The sequence below is a fragment of the Chiloscyllium punctatum genome, chromosome 24 (assembly GCF_047496795.1).
Source record: "Chiloscyllium punctatum isolate Juve2018m chromosome 24, sChiPun1.3, whole genome shotgun sequence".
NCBI lineage: Eukaryota > Metazoa > Chordata > Chondrichthyes > Orectolobiformes > Hemiscylliidae > Chiloscyllium > Chiloscyllium punctatum.
Window position 1 is genome coordinate 40,133,007 of NC_092762.1, and position 18,468 is coordinate 40,151,474.

An 18,468-nucleotide genomic window follows, 5' to 3' on the forward strand; every position below is an offset into this window, starting at 1 on the left:
TGCTCTGAACCACTGCTAATATACACCAGAATACTTGCACATGATCATGTTTTTTTCTAGACTGAGAAAAATTTAAGTTGCACTGGGGGACATAGATGAAGAGAGGGTTTCTTTAATACCTGTTTCTTCAAGTAAATCTTCAGTATCCTGAAAATAAATGAAATTAGAAATTCCGTTAATGCTACTATAGCCAACATGAAGCTTACATATAATTAAGGTCCATTGGCATTTAATATTTCCAAAATTCAAGTTGCAATTCACATTTTCTTTGAATGACCCAAGCGCAACATGATTAAACGAGGTATTAGAACATGAAAGACACTTTAACTTATAACACTGAAGTTTTAACTGAGCAGAAACTGCCTTTCAATGAACAAAATGTTAGTGTGCGATGCTATTTGGCATTTCTGACATTGAACAGGAAGACAAAAATTGGAAAATGAAGCAGCCACAGCTGAAGAGTTCCTAGTTATGCCACAGGTGAAGGGTGCAAAAATATATTAACTATTATAAGTAGTTCAAATTGGGGCAGTGCAAAGACAAATCTACAGCAACATTCTGGTAACTACCAACATTGCTGACTACAAATTAAGTGTGCCATACCAAATAATAAACTACTGAGGATGTTGGGAATCTGAAATGAAAAACAAAGTGGAGAAACTCAGCAGGTCTTACTGCATCACTGGAGAGAAAAACAGAGTTAAGAGTTCAGAACACTGAAGAATCACACTGAACTAAAAACATCAACTCCGTTTCTATCTGCATGGATGCTGCCAGATCTGGGTTTCTCCAGCTCTTTGGTTTTAAGTGCACCATATCAGTTCAATTGAGGTTTTCAAAGTCAAAACTGTGTCCTAAACCTAAACAAGTTGCAACTGTATTACTAAAACTATCAAAAATATACTGTAAAACAAACATTCTCAAGATTATGTTTTGTACAAATAGAACACATTTTCCATTGAATTTCTATCTTTGCATTCACCAAAATAAACACCATCATTCAATTTCCTGCAATGTCTTCACTTCTCCACTTACAAGGTCACTGCTGTTGCCTTGGCCCCAAACATGTGATGCCCTCCAAAAGGGCATTATCTGAAGGCAGTGGGCAAATTTAATAAATGCACTGATATCTTTGCCCCCCTGAAACAAAACCAACCCCAACAGGCTGAAACCAATTAACCACAGCCTCCTCCAACTAAGTAAATGTGAAAGCAATTTGTAAGATCCTGTCCCACTAGTTAGGGATGGATATGCTGTGACAGGGAGTTATAAGATACTAATTCCACGATTAACGTTTTGCAGATCTCTACTAATTCAAGAACGTCCATTTGATAAACATTTCACTTTCTTGCACTTTGCTGTGCACAATATTAGCTACACTTGTTACTGACTCTTGCTGTTTACCTCATAATACTGCCTAATTTGCAACCAAAATGTAACTATAAATAAAATCCTGAAGAGCTCACAACCCACAAAAACAGGGCCTTGCTTTAAGAATATAACGAGATTTTAAATACAAGGCCAATGTCCAAAAGCAGTGAAGAACAGACTTGATTACATCTACACCAAATTACAACCAGCAAAGCAATATAAAATTAACACAAACCAAATTTGTAGTCATAGTTTCTCAAAATAAATAATCAGTAGTAACACCATAACCAATGTACCCAGTTACCACAATGCAGCTATTTCAAGATGACATATATTTCAACAAACTGTTTTAGAAGCATTTCAAAATTAACCACAAAATGGCATCCTACTTCTTTATTCGACATAGACTCCTCTTCTGCACTGCAAGGCATCTCAGAGTCCATCATCTCCTTTGGTTCATCCACAATCTGAAATATGACATGAAATATCCTTCAGGCAAAAAAGTTCAAACTGATTCAATGTGTAAACATGCCACTGAATGTGTGCAACAAAAATGCTACTGTAAACAAGATGGTTTCTCAAATCCAACAGCATAGTGATCATGCAACTCAAGAATATGAAGTAGTCAGGTCCCTCCCCCAAAATACAATTCTCAATTGTGTATGTTGCTTGCAGTTTATAATTAAGGTGACTTTCTGACAGTAGTCAGTTTGTTATTAGAAATGTCAATAAACTGTCTCAGAACTGTTGAGATTCCATCAATGCAAGTTTCCAATTTCAATGCTCAATTTAAGAGCAAGAAAAGAATAAACCTGTTCAGACATGTTATGACACACCTCAAGGACAAGTGGGACATGAAACTTCAGGACAATCCACTAAGGCGAAGAGGGCCATCACTGCTTACTTGAAGAACAAATTTAACACCCAATACTGGCACTTTAAATTAATAGTTAATTTCCTGTTTCGGCAGGAGTTAATGAGTAGTAATTTCTACTGTTTTTAATCCAATCTCAGAACAGCATAACTTTCCCAACACAACAGTGACATTGCAGCACGTTTTGCGATGTGGAGGTGCCGGTGTCGGACTGGGGTGGACAAAATTTTTTTTAAAAATTCACAACACCAGGTTATAGTCCAACAGGTTTATCTGGAAGCACTAGCTTTCATAGCACCGCTCCTTCATCAGGATGGAGTTGGATTATAACCTGGTGTTGTGATTTTTTAACATTTCACATTTCCTACACTACCCACTTTGGCTGAGATTGCTAATGAGTGAGCTATGAATGTTATGTTCAGCAAAATCTAAGTTGAGACAAAAACCAGAAGCGCACAGATTTAGGCAGCTCATTACTTAATAAGAAGCCTTTCACTTCTATTAACCCTCACTTTCAAATATTGACAAGCTCTCATTAAAAGGTACAACAGACTCTGCCTGTAGCCAACATTAAACGTGTCAACTTCATTCCTACTTTGAATCCTAAATGATAGATTTTAGAAATTCTCATTAAATTGATGATTGTTCAATGACAATTTCCACCTCCCCCAACAACCAGAAGAAATAGTGTTTCCTTATTCACTGATAATTGTAACTGAACATTAAAATCTTAAAAAATGTTCTATCAATCTTCAGAATACTCCAGTGGAAACAGTTCTGCATCTAAAGTTGCTCTATTCAAATTCAGGTCTGACCCCATATTAGGCACCATCCTGGTCAATCTATGCAACACGTCACTACAGATTAAAGATCCCCTTTCTTAGTGGGTGCCCAAAATTTTGGCCTCACCAATATTTTGCATCATTGTTTAAAGATCTCAAACACCTTTCACTTTTTTTATGGTCTATTTGCACCATTAGGAAATTGTTAATTTCAAGGGTAGCTTCTGCAGCCAAAGAGGAAATACTTCATTTCCAGAGGCTGGATAGTATCAGAACCCAGATCTCCAAAGAAAGTGTTGTAACCTACTGCACTATCCAGTGTCTTCCATAATAAGTTAAATTTCAACTTCAGCTATGCTTTCGTTTCAGATTATATCCAACCACAAGTAAATGCAAATACACATCCATGAGAAGTGAGTTAATTTAAATTCTTCATACTTCAGCTGGTAGATCCGTGCTTAGAATCAGAGGTGACTCCAGTGGTTCTTCTGCACCCATCTCCAAAGGCAGCTGCATAGTGATATCTACAGGTAGTCCTACGTGTTCAATATTTTCGGTTAAAGATGCTGTGATTTGTTCAATCTCATTTTCATCAGCGCACCCTGCCATTGCACCTTCGATGTCAGTCTCAGGCCCAAAATTAACATCTAATGCTGAAATGTCCTGTAACTGGTCAACACTGGCTTCAATATCCTCCTGTAATGAAATATGCACATTACTTTAGGGTATGGCTATCAACAGGCCAGGAATCACACTGTATGTAACTCAAACAGTTAGATAATACAGTGCCAAGCTACCATTCTGAAGATTGATCAACACCCCAAAAAGAGTTAAAACTCATGACATTGACTTTCAGGACTGGAAGCTGGTCCATTTCCTAACTAAGGCTTCATACAGTAGGGTAGTGACATGTCTAACAAGACAACCCACTGAAATGGACATTGTCATGTTCACAGTGCTGTATTACTGTATAAAGATAAGGTGTACTAACACACTAACCAGATTAGTTAAGTCCTAACCATTGCCCTTGAATGTTTGTTAACTAAAGCAGCTTAATAATTTGTATTTAGCTATACCAAAGGTTTGCTTAGTCCACATTCAGAATGGAAGTGCAGCAGAAGTATACACAACGTGAATTTGCAGTTCAGATCAGAGGCAGAGGCAGTCATTACATTTTCATATAGTTAGATGATACAATATATGGATGACCCATAATGAGACATCCAGGTGCTCAAGAAAATACCTGAACTTCTAACAGATTTTACAATAAAGAATTAGCTTGACGACTGTTTCAAATTTAATAGCACCGATCTAGGTTACTTAGACTTTATAAAACAGGCTGCTATCATTTATGCAGTATATTCAAGGCAGTAGCTTATCAACACTGGGGCACTTCAGTGATCTGTTTACTTAGTAAGTAAACTGCCAAGTATACTCACAAAGAATATTTTTATATCTTTGAAATGAATTAGTCTAACCAAATCAGGGAAGTATGGCAGACTTGTCAAATGCATATATGGTTTCAAAGATTTTATTTGTGGGATATGGATATCACCAGCTATGTTGGTATTTAAACACCCAACCCTAACTGCCCGAGATAAGGTGGAAGGACATTCTTGAACCATTTAAGTCCTCTACGTATAGGACCACCCATAGTGCTATTAGAAAGGGAGCTCCAGTATTTTGACAGTGACAATGAAAAAATGGCAATATGCTTTCAAGCCAGGACTTGGAGAGAAACTCGCAACTGAAGGTGCTCCAATGTATCTATTCCCCTTGTTCTGTAGGTGGGGAAGGTCATGGGTTCATTAGATCCAAACGGTTTGCTGACACTGCTGCATCTTGTAGATCATATACCACTGATAGTGGCAACTGTGTAAACAGAGTGATTGGGTTGTTTTGATCAGGGCACTGTCAAACTTCTTGAACGTTGTTGCAGTTGCACCTTTCCAACAAGGGGGGGGAGCAATGTTTAAGTTCAAGCTGGATGTTGCCCACATCTCACCACATATGAACAAAGACTGCTTGAATATGTGAACAGTACTGAACGATGGAAGGAAGATCAGTGGTAAAGCAGCTGAAGATGATTGGGCCTTAGACACTAACATGAGGAGCTCCTGCAGTGATGACTTGGGACTGAGATGATTAACCTCTAACAACCACCTTCCTGTCCTGGGCATGACTCCAACCACTGAAGAATTATCTCCAATTTTCCCAGGGATTCTTGATGGCATACTTGGTCAAATGCTGCCTTGATGACAAAGGAATTACTCATACTTGTGGAGTTAAGCTCTTTCGCTCATGCTGAGATGAAGGCTGTGAAGAGTTCAGCAGTTGACTGTCCTGGGTGGAAACCAAGCTGAGCATCAGCGATGAGTTTCGTCCCTTGCAAGTATCACCTGATAACACAGTTGATTACTCCTTTCGTGAATTTGTTGATGATTGAAAGTAGAGTGATACTAAACTGCACAAAATCCCAGATAAACAAGAATACCAGACATGTCAGACCTCTTAAATCTGACATGATTTGTGTGCCATGGTTTGGATTAGTACCAATGACGTAAGTATGAAGGAGTTTGAGGTTTTGCAAACAAATTTAAAGGATCTTGGAAAGAGACTAAGAAGCAGAAACTCGACAAGTAGGTGAATCTGTGGTCAGAGGGATGGTTTAAGCAGGAGGAGTTCAAATTTTGAAGATATTAAACTGGTTCAGGGAAAGTTAGATCTTTGCTCACATGCAAGTTTGCCAGTGCTATTAGAACGTGCTTCACAGAGCTAGCCAGATAACAAGCTGAACATAGAGCTGGAAATGGGCAGGTGGAAATTAGCAAGTGGAAGGCAACAGAAACAAAACAAATGCTTGATTGTGCAGAATCATTTGTACCACACGCAAGGGTGACAGTAAGGCAATCAAGGATACAAATTCCTTGGAAATATAACTTTTCTTTAGATACTTAGGCTTCCAGGCAAATTAAAGAGAGATTGCTAAAAAGTAGATAGGGCTCCAAAAAAAAGGTCAAAGTTGTAGGAAAATTTCTGAGAAATGCAAAAACAAGTTTGCATTACAGTAATAACTGAAATACAGTCAGCACAGAAGGCACAAAGCTCCTTAAATTGCAAATAGGTAACCTTTTTAATTAGACGAACGAAGGGGGGAAGCTTTTCTCAATTTAGTTTAGGGAATGAAGCTGAACAAACTGATGGAATTAGTGGTCGAATACTGTGTTTTAGTAATCTCAATTCACTTAAACAGAGTCAAGATCCCCACAAAGAAAGGGTGTAAAATAGCCAAATCTAGAGATCCTTCGATGACAAGTTGCAGAGTTAAGATCATAACTTTGCATTGCAACAGGCAGTTGTGGCTGCAGCTTTATGAATAGATAATTTAATGTCTATTTCCTGCCTTCAACCTGTAATACTGCAGTACTCCCTTTCAAATAACCACCCAATTGCCTTTCAAATGCCTCATTTGAATCCACATTCACCACACTTTCAGGCAGTGTATTCCAGACCTGAAACACTCGCTGCACAAAAAAAAAAGACTTTTCTCTCACGGCTTACTTAACCTTGCATATTCCCACCCATCTCTCTAAACAACTTGTGTCTGGACCCCCTCATGATTTTGAACACCTCAATCAGATCAGCTTTCAGCCTTCTCTTTTCCAAGGAAAGCAGTCCTGACTTCTTCAATCCATCTTCATAAGGCAAAGAAAGTTATGAGCTGAACAATGCAATAAGGCCAGAAAAGTACAAACCATGGGGCTAAAATGAAGAGAACACTGGGGAAACAAACAGTGATTAAAAAAAGACTGGAAGGTAACAATCCAGGAAAATCCAAAGTTTTAATGAATACTTGCAGCTGGATTCAATACCTGAACAGCTGATGTATTGAAATATTGGATGGGGTTAAATTTAATAGATAAATTAAAATATTTAACACCCCTTTCAGTAGATAAATCACTTGATTACATGCGTAGGTGTGACAAGTATATTGTTTGAGAGGGTTATCAACACCTTTGACAAGGTGCCACAAGGCTAACCACAGAGTCATAGAGATGTACTGCATGGAAACAGACCATCCGGTCCAAACCGTACATGCCGACCAGATATCCCAACCCAATCTAGTCCCACCTGCCAGCACCTGGCCCATATCCCTCCAAACTCTTCCTATTCATATACCCATCCAAACGCTTTTTAAATGTTGCAATTGTACCAGCCTTCAACACTTCCTCTGGTAGCTCATTCTATACACGTACCACCCTCTGCGTGCAAAAGCTGCCCCTTAGGTCTCTAGTTCTGGACTTCCCCAACCCAGGAGAAAGACTTTGTCTATCTATCCTATCCATGCCCCTCATAATTTTGTAAACCTGTATACGGTCACCCTTCAGCCTCACAAACGTAAAAACTATTGGAGTGTACCAAACTGGGTCGAAACGTGGCCAAGTCAAAAAGCAAAATAAACACGGATGAGTGTTTTTGCAACTGGCAGGCTGTACTAGATGGTTCAGTATTCAGTCCCTGCTTCATGTAATTTGTATTGCTGACAGTTATCTAGTTTTATAACTCCTACGATTTAGAATACATCATCTAATTTTAGGAAGCGGATTCCACTGCCCCTCCCCAAGCACCACGGCTGCTCAGATAGTACCTTCCAGCTCCACATCTCTACAGCTTGAGGACGATAAGAGGTGGTGTACAGGAGCTCCACAACCTTCAGGTTTCCCTTTAACCACACACCATCCTGTTTTTCAAACATATTGCTCCTCCTTCACTGACACTGGGTCAAAATCGTGAACACACTTAGGAGCACCTTCCCTACATCATCTGAATAGCTCACTCGCCAGGGTAACTGGGAATTGACAAATGCTGACTTATCCATTAATGCAGAGAAATTTGTGAATGAAACAAAAACTGGTCATGTGGTTGATATTTAATGACAAAGAATTAGAGAAGTTGAGCAAAAATACAGAAAACTGAACTTAACCCACAGAAATAAGGGGTTGGGCGGGGCGGGGGAGAGGAAAATCAGGGGCCATAGATTAAAAGTGACTGGTAGAACAATTAGTGGAGAAATGAAGAAATATTCTTCCATCCAGAGCACAGGGATTTGAAAATCTGCCTGAAATGATAGTCTAGCCAGAAACTTTCACTACCAATAAAAAGCACACTGTCAGATAAAGCTCCATCACCTGAAGAGCTATGTGTCTAATACATAACCAGGAATCGAGTAGGTAGCTCTCTGCTGACCATGTACAAATGATCTCTTGGCTATTGTCATAACTTCCTATGAAATACATGGGAAACACCAGATATGATTCTATAACCCGGAGTATCCAGTAGTAAGAACCAAAAGGCTATAGAAAACAATTTGTTTTCAACTTCTTTAATAAGTATCAGATTTTCAATTAAAAACTGTTTTCCTCCTCTGCTTTAACCATCAGCAGAAAAACAAGTGTTTTCCACAGACATTGCCTATTCTGTGAACTACTCAAAGCTTTGGGAATTCTACCTTCAGTTTATATTTAACAAATCCTAACTCAACACATGCTCGAGCGGCAAGGTATATACAATGTTTGAGGTATGTCACAGGAATAGTAGTCTGGATTTTGTGAAAATAACAGATGCTGATGAAGCAAATAGTACAGCAACAGCAAAGAGGGGTGGATGGATGACAATACTGAACTATCTAGAAGCTGCTGCTACTGCCAAGAAAATTGCATTACACCATCTGCCTCATCATGGAAATGGTGAACATTAATTACAATTAATATTACTCAAATGGCAAAGCTTTTTACCTTGCATTCATTATTACAAAAGCAAGAATGACAAAATTCAGAAGATCGTGACAATTTATTGAAGAGAGTAACAACAGGTTCGGAAACTCTGATCAGTTGAGGCATTACCATGGAGAAAGCAATAGGCTCCCCAAGCTCATGGGTAATCCAAATAAAACCACAAGGTTTGAACATTCTTTTGTTAGCAAAGAACAGGATATTGCATATAAATGTATGTTGCTACTTGGAAACGATGATGAGCTTGACTGATTATCTTTGCAAGTTTAACTAATAGCGCACACAGACTTGTTCAAGAAATGGTGCTCAATTGTGGAATCACATCCCAACAGCAGCTATATTCTCTCAAACAACTGAAGGAACATACTGTTTGATCTGATCAGCTAATCATTCAGAGATACAACTTATGTACCAAGTATTGCACCAGCAGTGAAATTCGTACGTGACAGTGCTCAAGTGTTTGCTTATTAGTTTTTAATTTTCAGTGGCACAGAGGTCAAGTATTGAAAAATTGTAAAGATCATTCCACTGGACTTTAATTAATAATTAGCTAGGAAATAGCCGCAGCCTACACAGCTCCATAAAAAAAAAAATCAGGGGCTTTGGGAAAGAGAAATTGAAATCAATCTCTATTATCCTAGACTAAAAAAGTCTCAACATTTAGTATACTCATTGATTCAGAATTCAAAACTTCTGGAGATATGGAGTTCCAAAAGATCAACATCTCAGTCTCAGCTTCCTGCTCCAAATCAACGTCTATGTACCCTATGGTAGACTCTTGAGTGAATATAACCTCTCACTGTTTACATTACCACATTGTTTCAGAATCATATTGAGTTTTCATCTACCTCAAAAGGAAAACACTCATCCCAAGATTCTATCTTCACTTGCCCAGTAAGGCAAGTATATTGTTCTTTTGGACAAAGAGACCAAAACTGCATACACTATTCCAGATATAGATCTTGAGGCACTGTACAACTACTGCAAGACTTCTTTCCTCATCCAGCCCTAACCTCTTGGAAGACTGACACTGTGCTAGTTGTCAGGGAATCTAGGAATCCATGATCATTAATCCTTTATGATAGAACAGCTTGGCGAAGTTGACGAGGCCAGAATTTTGTTTTGCAGATCCCCAATTGTCAGACAAGGTGGTTCTGAGCTGCCTGCTTTAACTTCTGCAGTCCATGTGTGTTAGGGAGGAAGTTCCAGCATTTTGAAAGTGACAATATTGTAAGTCTGGTAGCGTGCAATCTAGAGAAACTAAAGATGGCAGCAGAGTAACATGCTTCAGCTGGAGATCCTTTCCTTGCCCGTTCTTTTACCTTCTCCTTACTGACAACAAAGGCTATTCTTATTCTAAAATTCGTGGAGAACTTGCAGCTCATGGTGTTCTATTCACCTGCCCTCCTAGGGTGGAAGACAATGTCAAAGGAAGGTAGATAAAGTTTTATTAGAATTCCTACAGTTTAGGAGCAAAACCTCCCATCCCCCAGAACAGCATCTCATCCAGACTCATCCCTCAACCCAGCATTTCCCATGGCTAGAGCACTTAACCTGCACATCCATGAGCACTATGAGAAATTTAGCATGGCCAACTCACCTAACTTGCACATCTTTGGACTGTGGGAGGAAACCAGAGCAGCCAGAAGAAGCCCACACAGACACAGTGAGAACATGCAAACTCCACAGAGTCATCCGATGTCGGAATTGAACTTGGGTCCCTGGCACTGCTCAGCAGCAATGCTAACCAGTGAACCACCACAGCAGTGCATCATATCGATAGTACACACTACTGCCAGTGGGCAGTCAGTGGTAAATGGTAGAGAGTGAAAACTTAGTGTTAACGGGGTGCATGTGTTTTCAGAGTTGTGTCTCCCTAATCAAGTTATGACCCAAGCTTTGTAGGATGAATTTATTAGTTGCCACTTAGCAGTCGAAACAGAACACAGCCCAGGTCTTGCTGCATAAGGACAAGGACTGCTTCAGTATTTGGAGCAATGAATGGTGCTGACTGTTGTGCAATGAACAAACATCATGATTTTGACCTTATGTTGCTTGGAAGGTCTTGAAGGTAAGGACTGCTCCACAGAGGTTACTACCCTGAAGAATTGTGGGGGGTTTGTGGTGGTGGTCTTGTGGTGCAGTGGTACCGAATCTACTCCTGAGCCAGAAGGCCCATGTTCAAGTAACAACTGCTCCAGAGGTCTACAATAGCGAAGACAGACTTAACAGGCCTATAAAATATATTTTCTATTTCCTTTGTATACTTTTTAAACAACTGAACTATATCTGCATTCCTCTAGTCTGCTGGAACCTCACCGGTGTTCAGTGAAAATTGGAAAACAATCATGTCTACATCATTCCTTCACTTTGCAAACATAGAAACAAAAAGTTTCCTTTAAATTTGCTCCCATATTCTCTGCATAGTCACGGATATATACAGCACAGAAATAAACATTTCAGTCCAACTCATTCACATTGACCAGATATCCTAAATAAACAGAGTACCATTTGCCAGCATTTGGCCCATATCCCTCTAAACCCCTCCTATTCATATACACACCCAGATGCCTTTTAAATACTCTAATTGTACCAACCTCCACCACTTCCTCCAGTAGTTCATCCATACATGCACACCCCCTGCAATGAAATGGTTGACCCTTAGGTCTCTTAAATCTTTCCCCTCTCACCCTAAAGCTATGCCCTCTGGTGTTGGACTACCCTACCGTTGTCTATTCACCCTATCCATGCCCCTCATGATTCTATAAACATCCAGAAAGTCATCCCTCAAGCCTCAGACTCTCCAGCCCTACTCTCTGTGGCCTCTCCCTTTGGCTCAAATCCTACAACCCTGGCAACATCCTTGTAAATCTTTTCCGAACCCTTTAAAGATTCACAACATTGTTTCTATGGCAAGGAGACCAGAACAGCAGACAGTATTTCAAAGGTGGCCTGACCAATGTCCTATACAGCCGCAATGTGACCTCCCAACTCCTATACTCAAAGCAACTCAAATGCCTATCCTGCCGTCACTATTCTGCCTGCTTGTGATTACAACTTCAAGGAACTATGAACCTGCACTCCAAGGTCTCTTTGTCCAGCAACACTCCCCAGAATCTCACCATAAAGTGTACAAGCCCAGCCCTGATTTGCCTTTCCAAAATGCAGCACCTCACATTTGTCTGAACTTGATTTGCCACTCCTCCGCCCAATGGCCCATCTGATGAAGAACACATTGCACTGAGGTAATCTTCTCTGCTACCCACTACACCTCCAATTTTGGTGTAATCTGCAAATTTACTAACCATACTTCTTACGTTCATATTCAAATCATTTATACAAATAACAAAAACAGTGGACCCAGCACCAATTCATTTGAGACACCAGCCTCCAGATTGAAAAGCAACTCTCCACAATCAGCCTGCCATCTACCTCTGAACCAGGTCGGCATCCTCATTAGTTAGTTCTCCCTCTAGTCTTTGTGATCTAAACTTGCTAACCAGTCTACCATGAGGAACCTTGCTGAAGTCCACTTGGATCATATTCACCCCTCTGCCCTCATTAATCCTTTATTTCTTCAAAAAACTCAAGTTATTGAGAGACAATTTCCCACACTCAAAGCCATGATGACTATTGCTAATCAGCACTGGCCTTTTCAAACACATGTAAATCCTGTCTCCAAAACTTGCCCACCATAGATGTCAAGCTCATTGGTCTATAGCTCCCTGGCTTTTCCTTACCACCTTTCTTAAACAGTGGCACATTAGCCAACCTCCAGTCTTCCTGCACCTCACCTATGGCTGTTGATGATACAAATATCTCAGCAAGCAGCACAACAATCTCTTCCCTAGCTTCCCACAGAGTTCCAGCTTACACCTGATCAGGTCCCAGGGATTCATCCACCTTTATGCATTGTAATACATCCAGAGCACCATCACCACTATAATTTGGACATTTTTCAAGATGTCATTTTTTATTTCCCCACATTCTCTATGTCCCATATCCTTCCCCAAATAAATATTGATACAAAATACGCATTTAGTACCTTCTGCCATCTCCTGCGGTTTCACACAGATTGCCTTGCTATGTCATTCTCTCGCTAGTTATCTTTTTGTCCTTCATGTATTTGTAAAATCCCTTTGTATTCTTCTTATCCCTATATGCCAAAGCTACCTCATGTCCCCTTTCTGCCCTACAGATTTCCCTCTTAAATACATTCATACTGCCTTTATACTCTAAGGAATCACTCTGATTTCTGTGGCTTATATCTGATAAATGCTTTCTTCTTGACCAAAACCTCAATTTCTCTAGTCATCCAGCATTCCCTACATGCACAAGCTTTGCCTTTCACCCCAACAGGAACATACTTACTGGACACACTAGTTTTTGAAGGCTTCTCAATTTCCAACTGTCCCTTTGGCCGCAAACATCTGCCCCCCCCAAATCTTCTCAAGTTCCCTTCTTCATCTCTGATATGTCTCAGTTTTTCCTTATCCATCTTTTTGCTCTTTCTACATTAGTAAAATATCTTTGGGTTTTCCTTTATCTTGTTTGATAGTATTTTTTCATAGCTTCTTTGATTTCCTTGTTTTCTTTTACTTGATCCTTGTACTTTATATACGCCTCTAGGCTATCCACAGCGTTGAGTTTATTTTAAATGACTAGCAAACATTTTATTCTTCCATTTAATCTTCCCTGCATTTTTCTGGGCAACCATAGGAGTTTAGATTTGGCAGTACCATTCTTATTTTTGGAGGGGAAATGTCTACTTTGTACCTTAAGGATCTTACCGTTTAGTGTCTCCCATTGGTTTACCATTGATTTATCCTTAAGCAGTCGTGTCCAGTTCACATTAGCCAAATCACTTCTCAGTTTTGTAAAATTTGCCATCTCCCAGTTTAAACGTTTTACTTTTGATTTATCTTTGCCCTTTTCCATAATAATACTAAATCTAACTGATTGTGGTCACTATCCCAGAGATGGTTGCCCACTTGATAAAAAAAATTCATTTCTAGGATGTGGGCATCACTGGTTGGCCAGTATTTATTGCTGGTGCCTAGTTACCCTTGAGAAGGTGACAGTGAGCTGTTTCTTGAATAGCTGTAGTCCCTCTGCTGTGAATTGACCTGCAACGCCATCTGGGAAGGAATTCCAGGATTTTGACTCAACGACAGTGATGGAACGGTGATATATTTCCAGGTCAGAATGGTAAGGGGAGGTGATGGTCTAGTAGTCTTACAGCTGGAATGTTAATCCTGAAACTCAGCTAATGTCCTGGAATCCCGGGTTTAAATCTTACCACGGCAGATGGTGGAATTTGAATTCAATAAAAATAATCTGCAATTAAGAATCTATCGAAGGCCACAAAACCATTATCGATTGTCAGAAAAACCCATCTCGTTCACTAATTTCTTTCAGAGAAGGAAATCTGCCATCCTCACCTGGTTTGACCTACATATGGGTCCTGACACTCAACAATATGGTTGGTTCTCAACTGTCTTTTGAAATGGCCTAGCAAGACATTTGGTTGTACCAACTGGAACAAAGTCTCAATGAAATGACACACCAGACAGATCATCAGAAAAGACAACAGTGAACATGCAACGGCCTCCTTACGAACATCTGGGGGCTAGTGCCAAAATCAGGACATCAGTTTCACAGACTCGCCAAGCAACAGCCTAATATTCATACATTACAGACAATGTCCTAGACACCACCATCATTGTCCCTGGATATGTCCCGTCCTACTGGCAGGGCAGAACCAGAGGTGGCGGCACAGTGGCATGCAGTCAGGAGTGTTTCCCTCACAGTCCTCAATATCAAGTCTGGACCTCATGAAGTTGCATGATTTCAAGTTAAACATGGGCAAGGAAACCTGGAAGTGTGGTGTCCAGAAATGCAAGCAATATTCTAAGCGTGGCATAACACAAGTTCTATAAAGCTGCCGCATAACTTGTCTATCCTTATACTCTATGCCCCTTCCAATGAAGGCACACATGCCACGTGCCTTTTTAAAAAAACTTATCCATGCTGCCACCTGCAGTGAGAATTCTGCCAGTCGCTGCGTAACTTCCATCCGTACTTGACCTTTCATATTGCATCACCTCACATTTGTCTGGATTAAACTCCATCTGCCATTCTACTGGCCATGCCTCCAACTGATCGGTATCCTGCTGTATCCTCTGACAATCCTCACTATCTGCAACTCCACCAACCTTTGTATCATCCACAAACTTACTAATTAGACCAACCACATTTTCCTCCAAATCATTTAGGTACCATCATGAACAGCAGAGGTCCCAACACTGATCCTTGCAGACCACCACTAGTCACAGCCCTGCATTCAAAAAAGCATCCTTCCACTGCCACCCGTTGCCTATGACTTAGCCAGTTCTGTATTCATCTTGCCAGTTCACCCCTGAAACCATGCTACTTAAACGTTTGTACGAGTCTGCCGTGAGGAACCTTGTCAAAGACTTTACTTGAAGTCCATGTAGGCAATATCAACCGCTTTCCTCTCAGTCAACTTTGTCACCTCAAAAAAAACTCAACCAAATTAGTGAGACATGATTGCCCCTGCACCAAACCATGCTGTCTGTTGCTAATAAGTCTATTTGCTTCTAAATGCGTACAAGATTTTGTCCCTGACAATCTTTTCTAATAATTTCCCTACCATTGTGAGACTCTCAGATCTGTAATTTCCAGGATTATCCTTGTTAGCCTTCTTAAACAGTGGGACAACACTGAATATTCTCCAGTCCTCTGGGACCTCACCTGTGGCCAAACAGGATATAAAGAGATTGGTCAATGGTCCAACAATTTGGTCTCTTGCCTCCCTCAATTTTCTGGGATAGATCCCAGTTATGACCCGGGGACGTATCTACCTTAATAATTTTTAAGGCACAAAACATCTTCCTTTTTAATAGCAATTTGGCTTAGAAACTTAACAATCCCTTCCCTGAGATCATCCTCCACCAAGTCCTTTGCTTTGGTGAATACCAACATGAGTTTGTTTAAAGATCTTTCCTACCTCTTCTGCCTCTACACACAGATTCCCTCTTTTGTCATTGAGCGGACAAACCTTTTCAATGGCTACCTCTTGTTTTTTTTAATAAATGTACAAAGAGTCTTAGGATTCTCTTTAATCCTGTTTGCTAACAACTTTTTAATGACCCTTTTAGCCCTAATTTCTTGTTTAAGTTCTTTCTTTATATACTTCAAGGGGTTCATCAGTTCCCATCCTAATACACCTAATGTTTGTATCGTTTTTCTTCCTGACAAAGACCATAACATCCCTGGTTGGCCAAGGTTCATGTAACTAGCCATACCTATGCTTCACTCTCGCAAGAACATGCTGCTCCTGAACTCTTCTCAATTGCCATCTGAAATACTCCCATAGGATCCAATGTACATTTTCCCTCAAACAGCCACCTCCAATCAAAATTCTCCAGTTCCTGCCTCAGTGTTGGAGCTCACCTTCCCCCATTTAACACCCTCACCCATGAGTACCTTAAAACTTGTATTATGGTCACTACTCATGAAATTGTCCCCCATTGAAACCTCTCTCTCACCTGGCTGAGCTCATTTCCCAAAACCAGGTCCAGTATAACCCCTTTCCCTGGTTGACTGTTTATATGTTGTGTCAAGAATAATGCTTACAAATTTTGCCTGATCTGAGCCCCGAGCAGGTAGGGAGTCCCAGCCATACAAGGGAAAGTTGAAATCACCCACCACAGCAACCCTGCTGATTGTACATCATTCCAAAATCGGTCTACATATTGTCTCCTCTATCTCCCGTTGGCTGTGAGGAGGCCTGTAGTATACACCCAGCATTGACTTCATCTTTCCTATTCCTGAGTTCTACCTATATTGCCTCACTGCACGAATCCTCTAACGTATCCTCCCTCAGTACAGCTGTGAATACTCCTTTACCAGTAATGCAGCTCCCTCACTCCATTTATGTCCCAATCACACCTGGAACATCTAAAATTTGGGATATTCAGCTGCCAGTCCTATCCCTCTTTCAGTCAAGTCTCTGTTTTCACAACAATGTCACAGTTCCAGATACTAACCAAAGCTTGAAATTCATCTACTTGGCCTATTATACATATGGTATTGAAACACATGCATTCCAGACCACTCCCACCAGTCTATTCAGCAGCATTTCCTTGCCTGTCCTTGTTCTTGTTAGTCTGGGTTTCTACCTTTCCCTCAATTTCTGCATTTACTACCCTACACCTCTGGTTCCCACACCCCACTAGTTTAAACCCTCCGCAAACACTCTACCAGGTATCCCCCTGCCAAGGAACCAATCCCATTCCTGCCCAAGTGTAACCCGTCCAGTCTGTACAGGTCCTATCACCCTCAGAACCAGTCATAATACCCCACGAATCTGGAAACCCCACCCCCCCACAGAAACCATCTTTTCAGATAAGTGTTCATAGTGAGTCTTGAGAAGATTTGCAGCTCAGGTTGAGGTTCTGGATGTAGGTTTGCTTGCTGAGCTGGAAGGTTCATTTCCAGACGTTTCATCACCCTACTAGGTAACATCTTCAGTGGGCCTCCAGGCAAAGCTGGATAAGTGTTTATCCATCATCCCTGCTGTTTTTACTGATTAGCTTGTGGCACTGGTAGTAATCCTGGGATTACCACATTTGAAGTCCAATATTCCAATTTCTTCCTAGTTCTCTCTTTTCTGCTTTTAGAACCTCACCCCTTTTATTAAGCTATGTCGTTAGTACCAGCATGTACTATGACCACTCCCTATTCACCCTCCCCCTCCAGAATATCCTACAACCACTCAGACATCTAGGACCCTACCACAGCATCCTGGACTCTTGCTTGCAGCCACAGAAACTCAGAGCTACACCCCTTACAATTGAATCCCATGTAACTAGAGCACTTCTATGCCTCTCTCTCCATCCATGCTGAGCAACACCTAGGAGAAACACTAAGGATGGTAAGGGCACAAATGTATTCTGGGTGGGTAATTTCACTGTTCACCACAAAAAGTGACTTGACAGCAGTACAATTGATCGAGCTGGTCAGGCCTTAAAGGACATAGCTATGGCGATTAACTAACAAGAGGGAAAAATAAAGTTGACCTCACTCTTACAACCTGACAGCTACAGATACATCTGTCCAGGATGGTATCGGTAAGAGAAACCACCGCACAGTCCTTGTCCAGACTTCACATTGAGAATAACCTTCAATAGTTGTGTGGCACTGTCACTGTGCTAAATGGTACAGGCTTTGAATACATCTAGCAACTCAAGACTCAACATAACCCATAGCCTCATTGCCCTGCATATCCTCCACTCAACCATTACCTTCACAAAATCGTCTTGAATTTTGTACTTTCAGTAATACTACTTGCACCACAAGCTGCACCATTTAGGCAAAGGTAGATCAAGGAGTTAACTGCACGGCTTGAGGGATGGTGTAGATGGGAGGGTTTAGGTATGTGTATTGTTCGGAAAAAATAAATTTGTTCAAAAAGAAATGGGCTTCACCTGAGCAGAAATGGAATTAATAGGAGAGAGTGAATAGTGTAATTGATATAAACTAGTTTGACAGATGGGCCTAATTTTGGAAGTACCACTTAGGGCAAAAGGGAGATGATGTGAAAACGAGAAAAAGGAAATTAGGG

General features: G+C 40.6%; 1 protein-coding gene across 3 annotated transcripts in view; it reads right to left on the reverse strand.

The window, feature by feature from the left end:
- The window catches only part of safb (scaffold attachment factor B), a 68,703-nt gene that overhangs the window by 40,266 nt on the left and 9,969 nt on the right, over positions 1-18,468 (reverse strand). For 2 of the 3 annotated variants that reach the window (XM_072593674.1, XM_072593675.1), the window contains exons 4-6: positions 3,466-3,723; positions 1,761-1,838; positions 120-147 (exon numbers count right to left, since the gene is read on the reverse strand). In XM_072593674.1, the coding sequence (XP_072449775.1) occupies positions 120-147; positions 1,761-1,838; positions 3,466-3,723 (364 nt within the window). The remainder of the gene's footprint in view (positions 1-119; positions 148-1,760; positions 1,839-3,465; positions 3,724-18,468) is intronic. The other variant, XM_072593678.1, reaches the window with a different exon arrangement.